Raw genomic sequence first — 18,862 nt, forward strand, 5'->3', positions numbered from 1 at the left:
AACTTGAGTTGCAGTTCCCAGTATATGGCACTATGTTTACTTTATAAACCATTGTGTAGAGAATGCTACAGAGCTTTAAAGGGACAGTGTACTGTAAAATTGCTGTTTTTTTAATGTATTTCCAATTACTTGGTCCTGTAGATATGTTTTTGTATATGAAATAGCTGTTTCTGCAAATTGAAACCACAACTCAATGAAACAAAGTCATTCTTATCTTACTTCTTTACCAAAGCCAATACTTAGGGCCTTGTGATCTAAAGCTCTCCACTCAGGTGATGATACTCCAGCACTGCAAGATCCCTAGTGAAATTCTAAAAAAGGCAGATTTTGCTATTCTTCTACAAGCAGGGATAGGCACAGGCAAAGGCTGTGGCGGACATTTTCCAGAGTACAGACCTTAGTGAAGGACACCAAAGTAATTTGAAATTAACCCCTTAATGACCACAGCACTTTTCCATTTTCTGTCCGTTTGGGACCAAGGCTATTCTTACATTTTTGCGGTGTTTGTGTTTAGCTGTAATTTTCTTCTTACTCATTTACTGTACCCACACATATTATATACTGTTTTTCTCGTCACTAAATGGACTTTCTAAAGATACCATTATTTTCATCATATCTTATAATTTACTATAAAAAATATATAAAATATGAGGAAAAATTGAAAAAAACACACTTTTTCTAACTTTGACCCCCAAAATCTGTTACATATCTACAACCACCAAAAAACACCCATGCTAAATAGTTTCAAAATTTTGTCCTGAGTTTAGAAATACCCAATGTTTACATGTTCTTTGCTTTTTTTGCAAGTTATAGGGCCATAAATACAAGTAGCACTTTGCTATTTCCAAACCACTTTTTTCCAAAATTAGCGCTAGTTACATTAGAACACTAATATCTTTCAGGAATCCCTGAATATCCCTTGACATGTATATATTTTTTTTTAGTAGACATCCCAAAGTATTGATCTAGGACAATTTTGGTATATTTCATACCACCATTTCACCGCCAAATGCGATCAAATACAAAAAATCGTTCACTTTTTCACAATTTTTTTTACAAACTTTTGGTTTCTCACTGAAATTATTTACAAACAACTTGTGCAATTATGGCATAAATGGTTGTAAATTCTTCTCTGGGATCCCCTTTGTTCAGAAATAGCAGACATATATGGCTTTGGCGTTGCTTTTTGGTAATTAGAAGGCCGCTAAATGCCACTGCGCACCACAAGTGTATTATGCCCAGCAGTTAAGGGGTTAATTAGGGAGCTTTTAGGGAGCTTGTAGGGTTAATTTTAGCTTTAGTGTAGTATAGTAGACAACCCCAAGTATTGATCTAGGCACATTTTGGTATATTTCATGCCACCATTTCACCGCCAAATGCGATCAAATTGAAAAAAAGTTACATTTTTCACAATTTTAGGTTTCTCACTGAAATAATTTACAAACAGCTTGTGCAATTATGGCACAAATGGTTGTAAATACTTGTCTGGGATCCCCTTTGTTCAGAAATAGCAGACATATATGACTTTGGCGTTGCTTTCTGGTAATTAGAAGGCCGCTAAATCCTGCTGCGCCTCACACGTGTATTATGGCTAGCAGTGAAGGGGTTAATTAGGGAGTTTGCAGGGAGCATGCAAGGTTAATTTTAGCTTTAGTGTAGAGATCAGCCTCCCACCTGACACATCCCACCCCCTGATCCCTCCCAAACAGCTCCCTTCCCTCCCCCACCCCACAATTGTCCCTGCCATCTTAAGTACTGGCAGAAAGTCTGCCAGTACTAAAATAAAAGGTTTTTTTTTTTTTAAAAAAAAAAAACATATTTACATATGCTAGGGTGTAGGATCCCCCCCTTAGCCCCCAACCTCCCTGATCCCCCCCAAAACCGCTCTCTAACCCTCCCCTCTGCCTCATTGGGGGCCATCTTGGGTACTGGCAGCTGTCTGCCAGTACCCAGTTTACAAAAAAAAAGTGCTTTTTTATTTTTGTTTGGCTTTTTTCTGTAGTGTAGCTTCCCCCCCCCACACAGACAAACCCCCACCACCTTGCTGATCTTTTTTTTAAAAAAAAATATTTAGACATTTAAACATTTTTTATTAATAAATTTTCTGTAGTGTAGCGGTTCCCACCCGCTCCCTCCCCGTGCACGCGCCCGCCCCCGCCCTCCCGTGCACGCGCGCGCGTCCGTGCGCGCCCCCGCTCATCCCCGCCCACGATCCCGCCACCCCTGCACATAACCAGGGCCATCGATGGCCGCCACCCGCCTCCCGGTCCGGGTCCCACCCACCAACGCAGGGAGCCACCGATCTCCGGTGCAGAGAGGGCCACAGAGTGGCTCTCTCTGCACCGGATGGCTTAAAAAGGTTATTGCAGGATGCCTCCATATCGAGGCATCACTGCAATAACCGGAAAGCAGCTGGAAGCGAGCAGGATCGCTTCCAGCTGCTTTCCACACCGAGGACGTGCAGGGTACGTTCTCAGGCATTAACTGCCTTTTTTTTGAGGACGTACCCTGCACGTCCTCGGTCGCTAAGGGGTTAAAACATTATTTTATAGTGCTGGGTGTTATTATACTGATGCAGATACCACTGATCCTTTAACCAGCCCTCCTCTGGCTATACCCATGAGCCAGTGTCACTACTGTGTCTTTGTATAGTGCTGGATGTTATTATACTGATGCAGATACCACTGATCCTATAACCAGCCCTCCTCTGGCTATACCCATGAGCCAGTGTCACTACTGTGTCTTTGTATAGTGTTGGGTGTTATTATACTCATGCAGATACCACTGATCCTATAACCAGCCCTCCTCTGGCTATACCCATGTGCCAGTGTCACTACTTTGTCATTATAAAGCGCTGGGTGTTATACTGATGCAGATACCACTGATCCTATAACCAGCCCTCCTCTGGCTATACCCATGAGCCAGTGTCACTACTGTGTCATTATATAGTGCTGGGTGTTATTATACTGATGCAGATACCATTGATTCTATAACCAGCCTTCCTCTGGCTATACCCATGTGCCAGTGTCACTACTGTGTCATTATATAGTGCTGGGTGTTATTATACTGATGCAGATACCATTGATTCTATAACCAGCCCTCCTCTGGCTATACCCATGTGCCAGTGTCACTACTGTGTCATTATAAAGCGCTGGGTATTATTATACTGATGCAGATACCACTGACTCTATAACCAGCCCTTGTCTGGCTATACACATGTGCCATTGTCACTAGCCGGACAGATAGTTCAGCATGCTAATGCACTGTGGCTGAGCTCTGTAGCAAACCGAGGGTTGCAGGTTCGATCCCCGGCAAGGTCCACTCAGCCTTTCATCCTTCCGAGGTTGATAAAATGAGAAGTGCCTTGAGACCCTTACGGGTGATTAGCCATGCTTTAAAAGTACCCAATACATACTAATGTGTCTTTGTATAGAGCTGGGTGTTATTATGCAGATACACATCTAGTATTTCACTCAGGCTTTATTAATTCCATAACTTATCACCCAATATCACTAGCAGTCTCTTGACAAGCCATTAACTGTATTCACACTACATTATTTTTTTATTTCTATTATTTAATCAGAAAGAAAAGATATACTAAGGTTGTGGCGGACACTGCAAGGGCTAGTCACGGACACCAGTGTCCATATACGGACACCTTGCCTATCCCTGTCTACAAGGGATGTTCACTGCATTTCTGTATGTGAAGGAGAGCCAAGCACAGTGTAATATAACACTACATTACATAATAGCTCTGTTGCATTTACAATTTGTATTTTTAATTTATATTATATTTTATATTACTTTACATTTTATTACATTTAAAATCTGCACTTTTTATTATGTATTTAATTCCGTATAAAACAGTGTATGTAGTATTGTGATTTTACAAATTATGATTATGATTTCACAGTTTCTGTGTAACTTTAACACATTAGGATCATACTTTGTATATGTGTATCTTTTACAAATTACATTTCACTTTTGTATTTCTTCTTTTTAAAATAAAACTGAAAAACTGACAGCTTCGGTTTACCAGAGAGCATCATTACTTTCTGTGGGCCGGATAAGCAAAGTTTCTCTAGTTTGGACAAAAAATATAGTGCAGACTTCACAGGGACTGGACTCACTGAATTCTATAAGAAAAAGGGTGGAACCTGGAAGTCTCAGGGAGATGAGAGATGCCTTCGATAGAAAGTAATAAAGCTCTTTGGGATACAAAAGCAGAGAGAGAAGGTAGCTAGAGAATACCTCGGGCTGATATAAAGGCTCGGTTTGCATCAATTACAAATTAATCTGAAATGTTTTCACTACATTTTAATTCGATTTTGCCTATAATTTAATATATATTGCTTTTCTGTATTGTGAATTTAAGTGTATTGTGAATTTTGAGTAAACTTCACATGCATACAGCTGGTGAGAAAAATCAGTGAGACCAACTAGTTATAAATGATTACAGCATTTCACAAGACTTTTGAGAGGGCTTCAGACATGCCCTGGGAACTTCATTATTCAGCCCTGGGAACTTCCTTGTCCTTCCTACTTTCTGAAAGAGCAAAGCTTAAATGTAATAATACCCCGAATGAACCCAATCCCAAGTGTAAAGTAATATAAATACAATGCACAAAGTGTAAGTAACAAAACTCATGTCATGCAGTGCTATATTGTACTGGGCTTGTCTCTCCTTCAGAAACAGAAACAAGAGAGATCTCGCAGTGCTGGAGAGTTCCGCCTTTTTTTGAGCATTTAGTGAGTTGAGCCCCTGTTAAGTCTGCACTACTAACTCTCTCCAGGCAGAAAAATATTTGATCATCATGCCCTTAAAGAGAAGAATGGAAAAATAAAAGTTTTTGTAACCAGAACTTAAATTTCGAAATGTTTAGTATCGGTGAGGAAACAGAAGACATAATCAGTCATTTTAAATGAGAAAATAAAGGTAAAGTAGCTATTTGTAAACAATTTAATACAGTCCAGTAAGTAATATGGAAATTTAGGAACACATTAAAAGGGAGAAAATAGTACACTGTCCTTTTAAGAGAACATTTCACTTAATGAACCTTGCCATAGTGATTTTTCTTTAATTGAAGACAAATTCCAATTAAAAAAATCATATACTCAAATTTGTTACAGCATGTATCTTTTGCATTAGTAAGCCCCATGTTTTTCGCCTCCACAAAAAATTAAACACATAAATAAAGTCCTACTAGGGAACTGCAATGTCTTGCACTCCCAAACAGAACATGGCTGGCCCAGAGTGAGGGGTTAAACACAATTATCTAGGGATTAATGCATAAATATCAGGCTTGAAACTCTTGACTGGGACTTTATTAACCACTTTAATTAAATACGGTTATCTAGTGTCTAATGCATAAATAGCAGGTATAAAACCCCAGAGAGTGGGACTTTAAAACATAACCACTCTAGGGTCTAATGCATAAATAACATGTTCTAACAAATTATGGCAAGCCATTTGTGCATTACATGAGCAAATGCATAAATCTCTCACTGCATCACGTCCATTAAAAGTGGGTCTGGTTAATAAACCCTAAAGCAGACAATGCTATAAGTATAATGTGCAAACAATACAATGTAAGAAAAAACAACTATTATGCTGAGGGAGACAAAACTGAGACTCTTACCTATTTGTTCCATTAAAGTTTTCCAGGAATCAACTGTAAGTGGGTAAACAGCTGGCTGTGCCTCAGGGTTAGACATGGTACACTCAGATGGGGACCTCCTGTTCTCATTAGAGCTACCTGCTACCTCGGAGGGAGGGAATTCACTGTAAATGGAGGACAAAAAGACGGCATTAGAGTTAAAAATGAACACTCCAATAAAGGGCCAGATTACAAGTGGAGCACTATTTAAAGCTCCTCCTCGAGCATTAATTGCACTAGAAGTAAGCTTTTTGCGCTAATCGGGTTGCGCTCATATTATGAGTTGAAAGTAAACTATTTTCAATTACGCGGAAACCCGACAAGTGCAAAAAAGCCGAAGTTAGAATACCACATGCGCGTTCACATATTCCCCCACAGAAGTCAATGGAGAAAAAAAAGTGAATAAAAAACCTAAGACCCCATTTGCGCTCAAACCACATTGCAAATTCTCATGTGTGCTAACCCGACAGGAAAATATCAACATTTCACATTCCAATGTTCTTCACATAACATATGTTTATTTATTCAAAGATATATATATATATATATATACACACATATATACATATATATATATACATATATATATATATATATATATATATATATATATATACATACAGTTACTGCACTAACCCTAGCTAAGTTTATAAGCTGTGTGAACAGCGATACTTTGGCGTAAAGGGAACCTGCTGAAAAGCAGACTGAAGTAAAAAGGTGTGTCATTGTGTACTTAATTTGCATATCTTACCCAGAATCCTTTGCTGCATTGGAAACAATGTAATTCAGAGGTTTTCTGTGGGAAAACAAGCCTCTGGGCCTGTCTAGATTTGTTAATGAACTACACAACGAGTTATTTTTTCTATATTTTGTGCGTAGTGGAGGATTTTAAACTCGCCTTTTATCTCCCCCTAATTTAAAATGTTGTTATATATATATATATATATATATATACACACACACCCATACATATATATATACACATACATATGTATAAATATATATATATATATATATATATATATATATATATATATACATACATATACATATATATATATATATATATACACACACACACATACATATATATATACATATGTAAATATATATATATATATATGTACATAAATATATATAAATATATATATATATATACACACACACACACACACACAACACTGAAGAAATGAAACTTTGCTACAATGTAAAGTAGTGAGTGTACAGCCTGTATAACAGTGTAAATTCCCCTTAAAATAACTCAATACACAGCCATTAATGCCTAAACCGTTGGGAACAAAAGTGAGTATACCCCTAAGCGTAGGCTTACCAGAAGTCCCACTTTTACTGGGATTGTCCCGGTTTGGAGGCACTGTCCCAGTGTCCCACCCAGTTGTTCATTCTGTCCCAGTAGGGTTGCCACCTCCAGGTTTCAAATCATGTGTCCGGGTTTCAGACCACCTGAAACCCGGACACATTATTCAAAATGGCTGGACTGTGGCTCTCCAGCATAGTTGGATGCTGGTACTTTGTTACATACAGCCCTGCTTAGCTTAACGTTCGTGTCCTTCAAAGTTTACATTTAGTAATACAGGCTGAGTGAGCAGCGTAGGTTTTTTTTTAAATTTTGTAGTAGTACTTGGTTTATTTTTTTAAGAATTTAACACCACCTTCCCCCTGACCCTTGGTGTCCTTGCCGGTAATACACCTTTAGGGGAATCATATGGGTATGACTAGGAAGTACAGACAGGCAGGATTTTTGGACTGGATCTTGCTTTACTTCATGCAGGATAGCATTTTGGCTATAATCTTCCTGCATTATGGTATAGAGTAGCCTCTTAAACAGCTTTAGCAGGTATGTGTTTCTTTTTTACTTTCATTCATTGTTGTATTTATGCCTTATCAGTATTTGGCTCTGTTCCTTAATTAGACACATAAAACACATATTACACTGCAGATATTAAATTGTGAAATTGATAAAGTGATAATTATGCTTGATGTTTGGCATTATTTAGAATCTGAAATTTAGATTAATGATTTATTTGCCATGACAATGTAATGGTGCCTTTTTCACTAGAGGGTGGTGTTATGGTCTATTTAAACTGTGTGATTCACTTGTTTGACTGAGGAAGGGTAGAGTATGCACAAAACATTACACACATAAAAGCTACTACTTTAAAAGGACCGCCCCCTTGACCACGCTCCTGACCACACCCCCACTGGCACCGCACCAAGTGGTCCCAGTTTCACCTCTAAAAATTATGGTAAGCCTACCTAAGCGGAAATGTCCAAATTGGGCCCAATTAGCGATTTTCCCTCCCCGGTGTCATGTGACTCGTTAGTGTTACAAGGTTACAGGTGTGAATGGGGAGCAGGTGTTAAATTTGGTGTTATCGCTCTCAAACTCTCTCATACTGGTGACTGGAAGTTCAACATGGCACCTCATGGCATAGAACTCTCTGAGGATCTGAAAAAAAGAAGTGTTGCTCTACATAAAAATGGCCTAGTCTATATGAAGATTGCCAACACCCTGAAACTGAGCTGCAGCACGGTGGGCAAGACATAAAGCCGTCTCACAGGACAGGTTCCACTCAGAACAGGCCTCGCCATGGTTGACCAAAGTAGTTGAGTGCACATGCTCAGCATAATATCCAGAGGTTGTCTTTGGAAAATAGCTGCATGAGTGCTGCCAGCATTGTTGCCGAGGTTGAAGGGCTGGGGGGTCAGTGCTCAGACCATACGCCACACACTGCATCAAATTGGTCTGCATGGCTGTCGTCCCAGAAGGAAACCTCTTCTAAAGGTGATGCACAAGAAAGCCCGCAAACAGTTTGCTGAAGACAAGCAGAATATGGACATACTGTAGATTACTGGAACCATGTCCTGTGGTCTGATGAGACCAAGATAAACTTATTTGGTTCAGATGGTGTCAAGCGTGTGTGGCGGCAACCAGGTGAGGAGTACAAAGACAAGTGTGTCTTGCCTACAGTCAAGCATGGTGGTGGAAGTGTCATGGTCTGGACCTGCATGAGTGCTGCCGGCACTGGGGAGCTTTTGTTTCTTTGAGGGAACCATGAATACCAACATGTACTGTGACATACTGAAACAGAGCATGATACCCTCCCTTCAGAGACTGGGCCGCAGGGCAGTATTCCAACATGATTTGAACAGCCTATAGGATTTAAGCAGCTCTCATCCTATTTGCTGATTTGAATTTTTTAGCCAATAGGAATGCGACAATACCCCGATTTAAAACAGGTACCTTGCATTCAAGCTTCAGTGTGTGGCGGTCGATCGCATGAAAAGGACGCTCCGCGCTGGATGTCATTGCCGATCCTGGACAGCTCCACGCCACAGCTCCACTCTACCGGGATGAAGATAGAAGATGCCCCCGCGATGGATGAATATGTCGCTGCCTGGATGAAGACTTCTCGCCGCCTGGATGAAAATGAATGTCTGGACTTCAGGAACTGTGAGTAGATTTCCTGGGGTTAGTGTTAAGATTTTTTTTAGGTGGTTTTTTTTTAGATTAGGACTTTTTTATTTTAATGGGCAGTAAAATAGCTAAATGCCCTTTTCAGGGCAATGCCCATATAAATGCCCCTTTAGGGGCAATGGGTAGCTAAGGTTTTTTTATACTTAGGTTTTTTATTTTGGGGATTGGTTGGGTGGGGGAGTTTTACTTTTGGGGGGGGGACTTTGTAATATTTTAAGGTAAAAGAGCTGTTTAACTTAGGGCAATGCCCTACAAAATGCCCTTTTAAAGGCTATTGGTAGTTTATTGCTAGTTTAGGGGGTGTTTTTATTTTGGAGTGGAGTTTTTGTTTTTATAGGGCTATTAGATTAGCTGTCATTTTTATTATTTTGGGTAAATTCATTTATTATTTTTTGTAATCGTAGTGTTTCTTTATTTTCCGTAATTTTAGCGTTTTTATTTTTGGTAATGTTAGCTTTTATTTATTTTTTCGTAGTGTTAGGTTTTTTTAATCTTGTTATTTAGGTTTTTTTATTTGTAGTTTATTTTATTAAAATAGTTATGTTAGGTTTATTTATAGTTTAACCTTAGATTTTTTTTATTTCACAGGTAAGTTTTTATTTATTTTAAGATAGTAATATTGTAAATTTAATTTAAAGTTAGGGGGGTGTTAGATTTAGGGGTTAATAGTATAATTTAGTGATTTGCGATGTGGGGGGCCGGCGGTTTAGCGGTTAATAGGTTTATTGAGTGTTGGAGATGTCGAGGGCGGCGGATTAGGGGTTAATCATTTTATTTAGTGTTGGTGATGTCGGGGGGGGGGGGGGGGGCAGCGAATTAGGGGTACCTAGACTAGGGGTTATGTAAGGGTGTTTTAACATTTTTTCTTTACCTCATTGACATCAATGGGGTTGCGTTACGGCAATCTCCATTCCGCGACCTCAGGTGTTAGTGTTTCTAACACTTTCTCTTCATTGATGATTACAGGGAAAAGCATGCACGAGCACCTAAAGTCAGGCCTTGGGTTTTGTGCGGTATGGAGCTTATCGCACTATAACGCACAGCACAAGGAAGTTTTTCTGTAAGTTGTAATGACAGCGCTATGGAAAGTGCGATAACGCTAATTATTTTGCGTTATTTACGCACCCGGTTTAGCACAACACTTGTAATCTTGGTGATAGTAAATTGGAAATGCTTCTTAAATTGTATGCTGTATCTGAATCGTGAAATAAAACAAAATGTGTTTCATGTCCCTTTAATAAGCAAACAATATGCCCTGTATTTAGTTTATATCATAGGCACATGACAAGGTATTTGAATGCAATAAGCTATAAATGTATATATATATATATATATATATATATATATATATACATATACACATACACATACACACACATACTTATACAAGTGTATGTATGTATTTATACATATACCTATTTATATATATATATATATATATATATATATATATATATATACATACATACACGTGTACATATGGTGGAGAAGGCGGGTCTCAACATTTTATGTCTGTGGGTTTTATAATTTGCAAGCAACATGGAGGAAGTTATTAAAGCAATGATTCAGTCTACCGCTGTGCAACAGGAGGCCAATAGAAAAGTTGCTGAAAGCAGTGCAGTTCTGCAGCAGTTGGTGTTGGCACAGACGGAGAACACTATGATTATGGCAAAAACACAGAGAGTACTGAAGTGCTGGTGCAACAGATGGTCACATTTGAAGCAGAAACATTCAGGAAGGTTTGTGAGGAACAGCAGAATGCCACATGCACCTTGCGGCAAGAGATTCAAGTTATATCTGAGAGACTGAACTCTGATCCTGCTGGTCGCTGTCAAGGCTCTAAAGTTATACGAGCTAGTCACTATATTCAAAAGATGTCTGCAGTGGACGATGTTGAGGCATACCTTCTTGCCTTTGAGAGAACAGCGGAAAGAGAAGGATGGCCTGGTGTGTTTAGGGCCGTTAATAATTATTGCTCTTCATGTCCCAAGTGCCAGCTAACTGCTCCCACTAAGGATTTTCGTAGTCCATTAGTGCCTTTACCAATCATTGATGTGCCATTCGAAAGAATTGCCATGGACTTGATAGGTCCACTGGTGAAATCAGCCAGAGGACACCAGTATATACTGGTTGTCCTGGATTATGCAACCCACTATCCTGAGGCAGTACCCCTACGTAATAGTTCTGTAAAATTTATAGCAAAGGAACTTATGCTTATGTTTAGTAGAGTGGGTATACCCAAGGAAATTTTGACAGATCAAGGGACTTTTTTTGTCTAAGGTTAAACTAAGGTTGTGTAAACTGCTCCATATTAAGCATCTGAAATCTTCAGTATATAACCCTCAAACTGATGGGTTGGTAGAGAGGTTCAATAAGACCCTAAAGAGTATGTTACTGAAGGCAATTGATGTGGATGGAAAAAATTGGGACCTTTCATTGCCTTATTTAATGTTTTCTATCAGGGAAGTTCCTCAGGCCTCAACAGGGTTTTCACTGTTTGAACTTTTGTATGGTCGACATCCACGGGGTTAATTGATATTGTTAAAGAGACATGGGAACAGGAAACTACACCCTATATAAGTGTTATTGAGCATATATCTCAAATGCAGGATCGAATGGAGGCTGTCATGCCCATAGTTAGGGAAAATATGGGAAAAGCCCAAGAAGCACAAAAACACAGTTATAATTGTAATTCTAGGGTTAGAGTGTTTCAGCCTGGTGTAGTCCCTACAGTAGAAAATAAATTTTTGTCTACTTGGCACGGCCCATATGAGATAATTGAAAAGGTGGGTGATGTAAACTATAAGGTGAGTCCGCCAGGGAGAAGAAAACCTGAGCAGATATATCACATTTATTTACTGAAGCCCTGGAAGGATAGGGAGGTTTTGTGTATGGTAAATACAACAGAGATATCTGTCACTGAGCCAGAGGTAAATGTTTCTGAAACCCTATCTGTGCATCAAAAGCAATAGGTCAAGGACTTTATTAGAAGGAACAGAGAGGTTTTTTCCATGATGCCAGGGAGAACTCACATAATTAAACATAAGATAGTTACAGAACCAGGGAAAAAAGTTTCCCTTAAACCCTATAGAGTTCCTGAAGCCCGTAGGGAGGCTATTAAATTGGTGGTGGAAAAAATGTTAAATCTTGGGGTGATTGAAGAATCATACAGTGATTGGAGCAGTCCAATTGTGTTAGTTCCTAAACCGGATGGTACTTTACGATTTTGTAACCATTATCGTAAATTAAATTGTATTTCAAAATTTGATACCTACCCAATGCCTAGGGTTGATGAGTTAATACAAAGACTAGAAAAAGCACTTTATTTAATAACAATTGATTTAACGAAAGGCTATTGGCAGGTACCCCTCACTGATCAGGCAAAGGAGAAAACTGCTTTTTCAACTCCAGATGGGTTGTTTCAGTATACAGGTTTGCCATTTGGGTTACATGATGCTCCTGCAACATTTCAGAGAATGATGGATATAATTCTAAAGCCCCATGTTCATTATGCTGCAGCTTATCTTGATGATGTAAGCATTTATAGTACAGATTGGGAATCACATCTCCCAAAACTTCAGCCAGTTCTTGACTCCATTTTCTCTGCTGGCTTAACTGCGAGTCCTTTAAAATGTACCACTGGTTTAGAGGAAGCGAAGTACTTGGGATATACAATTGGGAGAGGATTAGTTAAGCCACAGACAACTAAAATAGAATCCATACAAAACTGGCCCCAGCCCCTAACTAAGAAACAAGTTAGAGTTTTTTTTGGGTTTGACTGGATATTATAGAAGGTTTATTCCAGAGTTTGCTATGATAGCTGCTCCTTTAACGATCTTACAAAGGCAAAATCACCAGTGATGGTTAAATGGTCTACAGAAGCAGACAAGGCTTTTAAGCATTTGAAAGATGCCCTGTGTGCCAATCCAGTTTTGGTAACTCCAGATTTTTGTAAAGATTTTATAGTGCAGAATGATGCTTCGAATGTTGGTGTGGGGGCTGTTCTTTCCCAAGTGTACCAAGGGGAGGAGCATCCTGTATTATTTCTTAGTAGAAAATGAAACCAACAAGAGAAGAATTACTCTATTGTTGAAAAAGAATGTTTAGCTATTAAGTGGGCTTTGGAGTCTCTTTGGTACTATTTGTTAGGGAGGAAATTCAGGTTGATTACAGATCATGCTCCTCTCAAATGGGTGAGTCAGAATAAGGAGAGGAATGCAAGAGTGACTAGATGGTTTCTTATTCTGCAGCCTTATAATTTCAGTATTGAGCACAGAGCATGTCTTTTGCAGGGCAATGCTGATGGTCTTTCAAGGGAACTCTCTTTAATGTCTATGGTCGCTCACTCCACCAAGTGTGAGCTGGGGGGGGGGAGGAAGTGTGACAGAAGTCTGGTTTGGTGATAGAGGGAGTATATATTAGATCAACTTTAATACATTTCACTTTACCATTTTGTTAAGAAATCCCAGGGAAGTGATTAGTGTTTTTTAGTTGTGAATTCCTTACAGCTGTTTAAGACAATTAAACTCAGGTGTGGCTCATGATTACTGCTCCTAGGGTTTAAAAGGGAAGCATTTCTCTAGCTACGGAGATTACAGCTAGAGAAATTTGATAATTATGTACTAAACGTTTTGCTGGATTTCTGTTTGCTGTTACATTCTGTAAAGGACATTTGTGTTGCTACAGACACTGCAGACAGTGATTTGCTGTTTTGGAAGCTTGTGCAGAGAAGCTTGTCCTTTGCCTTACCTGTGAACAAACTGTATGCTGCTGTTAAAGTCACCTTGCTATTTTTGGAAGAAAATAACGTTTTGAAAACTTTAACTGGATTGTCCTCTATTGCATTTAAACCCTAGAAGACAGTGGTTGCCAAAGATCCTTGTTACAATGTGTATACATACAGTATATACACATGCAGTCACATATATACATATGTATATACACTTTGGAGCCCTTTCCACTCAAATACCTGAAAACAAGAAAATTTATTTTTATTCAATTGCAATATTTAATCATGTATTTTAGTGTGTATGTACTGTAAATAAAACATTTATCCTATGTGAAGAACATTGGAATGTAAAATATTTGGGTTATCGCTGTTAGTTTAACTCCTGTCAGGTTAGCGTGATAACTGTTAGGCTTTTTCCCAATGTGTGTTCTCCATTGATGTTTATCATGGTCGTGATATTCTAAGTCCTAAAGTTAATTTTACTTTCAACTTGTAAAACACGCACTAACCTCTATGCATTAAAAGTTTACTTCTGGGGGTGTTTCCGATCGAGCGAAAGCTCTTCATACTGCGCAACTTGTTATCTCACCCATAAAGTTTGACATACACTGTATTCAATAATGTGGAGTTCATGTAAAAAAACAACAACAAAAAAGCAAAAACAATTAAAGGGCCAGTAAACATAGAAAATAATGTTATATAAATCTGCACATAGTGCAGAATTATATAACATTATATTAGTGCTAGCTTTATATAACCTAATATTGCCTGTGAACTTTTATTAAAAAAGAGTGTTTTCCAGACCCTCTCTCTGTGCTCTACTGAGCAGGTCTATTTTTTACACTGAGTGCATCTGGCAAGCTGTCTAGTCACAGTCTGGCCCGATCGCGCCATTGCACTCAGTGCAGCTCGCTCACGCTTTCATACAGAGCAGGAGCGAGCTGCACTGAGTATAATGGCGCGGTCGGGCCAGGCTGTGACTAGACAGCTGGCCAAATGCGCTCAGTGTAAAAACCAGACACGCTCAGTGGAGCACAGAGAGCGGGTCTGGAAAACACTATTTTTTAATAAAAGTTCACAGGGAATATTAGATTAAATAAAGCTAGCACTAATATAATGTTATATAATTCTGCACTATGTGCAGAATTATATAACATTATTTTCTATGTTTACTGGCCCTTTAAGGTGTAACGCATCCTCAGTGAAGTTTATATTACAGGTTTATAAGACTCTCACTGCCTCACCATTAATACAAAATTGATGACAGTCAGTCTAATGATGTGTGCACAGATAATTACCAGTTGTCGTTATAGACTTTACAATCACGGGACATTAAAATGTTGTCATGCTGTATTTTATCACATGAATATACTCATTCCATAGAAGCTTTATTAAGGTGATGTTACTCTTAATGTTTTCTTTTAACTATTTGGGTCAGAATTCAGCCTTAACCCAGTTTGCTGCCTAAGAAGCCTGTAATAAACTGCAAAGGAGATTTATAAAGGAGACCAGAGAGACAAGGGATAAGCAGAGGAGGAGGGAAAGAGATAAAGTTCTGCTTAGAGAGTTTTCATATTACAGACAAAATAAACTAGAAATCTAATTAAAGTTTAGCTCTGGGCACATTGTGGGGGAAAAAAAACAGGCCAAGTGAATAACAGCCAAAAGCAGCAAGCCTTCTGTGAACACCTACATTTTATTCTGCAGCAAACTATACAAGGACAAGCTTTTGTAAAAAGAAAAAATGCCCAATGCATACCCCCCAACTGTCCCGATTTTCGTGGGACAGTCTCGATTTTAGGGGTCTGTCCCCCTGTCCCGGGTTGCTAGTCATCTGTCCCGATTTGCCCCAGGCATTAGAATTTTTTTTTTTAATTTTTTTTTAATTCTATTGGGCCCATACTCAGAAGCAGCTGGCTTTGCTCTCACAGGGTTAGATACTTGTTAGATTCCCTGTGGAAAAGGAATGGTGTGTAGGAGTAAGAAGGCTGTATACACTCTGACCACGGGTAATGGTGGCCTCTCTAACCTACCTCTGGTAGTGATGATGTCTAACCCCTGGTGATAATACTAGCATGCCTTCAGTTTTATACAATGATCAGTGCTAATACCATGGTACCGATCAGTGGCAACCGCAGGCTGCCAGCTAATGTGCTTGCCAACCCCAGGACCCCATACAATGAATTACAGATACCCATATGATGTAGTGTGTGTGTGTCTATCTGTATCCATAACTGTGTGTGTGTATCTGTATGTATAAGTTTATGCTATGTAGTGTGTACGTGTCTGCATGTATAAATGTAAGCTATGTAGTGTGTGTATGTGTATCTGCATGTATAAGTGTGTATCTGCATGTATAAGTGTATGCTATGTAGTGTGTGTGTCTGCATGTATAAGTGTATATTATGTAGTGTCTGTGTATCTGCATGTATAATGTATGCTATGTAATGTGTGTGTGTATCTGCGTGTATAAGTGTATACTATGTAGTGTCTGTGTATCTGCCTCTATAAGTATATGCTATGTGTAGTGTGTGTATCTGCATGTGTAAGTGTATGCTATGTAGTGTGTGTATGTGTATCTGTATGTATAAGTGTATATTATGTAGTGTCTGTGTATCTGCATGTATAATGTATGCTATGTAATGTGTGTGTGTGTGTATCTGCATGTATAAGTGTATACTATGTAGTGTCTGTGTATCTGCCTCTATAAGTATATGCTATGTGTAGTGTGTGTATCTGCATGTGTAAGTGTATGCTATGTAGTGTGTGTATGTGTATCTGTATGTATAAGTGTATATTATGTAGTGTCTGTGTATCTGCATGTATAATGTATGCTATGTAATGTGTGTGTGTGTATCTGCATGTATAAGTGTATACTATGTAGTGTCTGTGTATCTGCCTGTATAAGTGTATGCTATGTAGCGTGTGTGTATCTGCATGTGTAAGTGTATGCTATGTAGTGTGTGTGTATCTGCATGTATAAGTGTATGCTTTGTAGTGTGTGTGTATCTGCATGTATAAGTTTATGCTATGTAGTGTGTGTGTATCTGCATGTGTAAGTGTATGCTATGTAGCGTGCTACTGTGCATTTTTGCTGACTTTAAAGGCCAGAATCTAGAATATTAATGGGGAATGCAGAGAGTAGTTTTAAAGAATTTATTATTAAATGTCCAATTAAGATAAAAATATTTAGCAATGTTTTTGCAAAGGCTAATTAAATACATAGCTCACATAGCCATACCAGTGGTTTGAGCTTGTGTTTTATTTGCTGCCTAAGTGTATTAAAATATATGACTTTATTTAGAATTTTATTTACATTACTTTGGTCTTATGATTTTTTAAGCCCTGCCCACCACATTTCAATTTTTTTGGGGGTGGATGGGGGTGGGGTGGCCCTCTTTTGAATTTTGAAATGTTGGGAGGTATGCCAATGAATGTAAAGATTTGGACATTTTGATATTCAAACTGGCAGAAAAAAATGTGTCCATTGGTGGCAAGACAATCACATGACCTGTAGTGCTCCATGGCCTGGAAACTGCAGGGGGGGAGCATGTGGGAGGAGTCAAGACAAGTTGGGGCAGAGTTTTGGGAGTTCTGTGGGAAAAGCTGAGAGGTTCAGGGGCATTGCTAGGCAGTTTCATGCATAGATCGGCAATACAGGGTGTGGGAGGACATGACAGGAGGGAAGGGCAATTGTTTTTACCCTCTCCTCAGTCTGGCAATCACAACATTCGTTCAACTATTCAAATGATACAAACAGATATTCTTCAATGCTAATTTAACAAACCTTATAGTTATAAATGAATAAAACATTTGTATATGCGACACATTTAACCCCTTAACGACTGAGGACGTGCAGGGTACGTCCTCAGAAAAAAGGCAGTTAACGCCTGAGAACGTACCCTGCACGTCCTCAGTGTGGAAAGCAGCTGGAAGCGATCCTGCTCGCTTCCAGCTGCTTTCCGGTTATTGCAGTGATGCCTCGATATGGAGGCATCCTGCAATAACCTTTGTAAGCCATCCGGTGCAGAGAGAGCCACTCTGTGGCCCTCTCTGCACCGGAGATCGGTGGCTTACTGCGTTGGTGGGTGGGAGCCGGACCGGGAGGCGGGTGGCGGCCATCAATGGCCCTGGTTATGTGAAGGGGGGCGGGATCGTGGGCGGGGGTGGCTGGGGGCGCGCACAGGCGCGCGCGCGTGCACGGGAGGATGGGGGCGGGCGCGTGCACGGGGAGGGAGCGGGTGGGAACCGCTGCACTACAGAAAATGAAAATTACAAATGTTGAAAGTCCAAATTTAAAAAAAAAAAAACGATCAGCAAGGTGGTGGGGGTTTGTCTGTGTGGGGGTGGGGGGGTGGGGGAAGCTACACTACAGAAAAGAAAAACAAAACAAAAAAGCACTTTTTATTGCACTTTTTATTGCAAACTGGGTACTGGCAGACAGCTGCCAGTACCCAAGATGGCCCCCAATAAGGCAGAGGGGAGGGTTAGAGAGAGGTTTTGGGGGGGATCAGGGAGGTTGGGGGCTAAGGGGGGGATCCTACACAGTAGCATATGTACATATGCTAAAAAAAAATTTTTTTTAAAAACCCTTTTATTTTAGTACTGGCAGACTTTCTGCCAGTACTTAAGATGGCGGGGACAATTGTGGGGGAGGGAAGGGAGCTGTTTGGGAGGGATCAGGGGGTGGGATGTGTCAGGTGGGAGGCTGATCTCTACACTAAAGCTAAAATTAACCCTGCAAGCTCCCTACAAACTCCCTAATTAACCCCTTCACTGCTAGCCATAATACACGTGTGAGGCGCAGCAGGATTTAGCGGCCTTCTAATTACCAGAAAGCAACGCCAAAGTCATATATGTCTGCTATTTCTGAACAAAGGGGATCCCAGACAAGCATTTACAACCATTTGTGCCATAATTGCACAAGCTGTTTGTAAATCATTTCAGTGAGAAACCTAAAATTGTGAAAAATTTTAAGTT

At 39.5% G+C, this 18,862-nt stretch overlaps 1 protein-coding gene across 3 annotated transcripts in view; it reads right to left on the minus strand.

The window, feature by feature from the left end:
• NGEF (neuronal guanine nucleotide exchange factor) overlaps window positions 1–18,862 on the minus strand; it is a 336,405-nt gene that overhangs the window by 96,737 nt on the left and 220,806 nt on the right. For all 3 annotated transcript variants that reach the window (XM_053709926.1, XM_053709925.1, XM_053709927.1), the window contains one exon: window positions 5,640–5,782. In XM_053709926.1, the coding sequence (XP_053565901.1) occupies window positions 5,640–5,782 (143 nt within the window). The remainder of the gene's footprint in view (window positions 1–5,639; window positions 5,783–18,862) is intronic.

Source organism: Bombina bombina, chromosome 4 (genome assembly GCF_027579735.1).
Source record: "Bombina bombina isolate aBomBom1 chromosome 4, aBomBom1.pri, whole genome shotgun sequence".
NCBI lineage: Eukaryota > Metazoa > Chordata > Amphibia > Anura > Bombinatoridae > Bombina > Bombina bombina.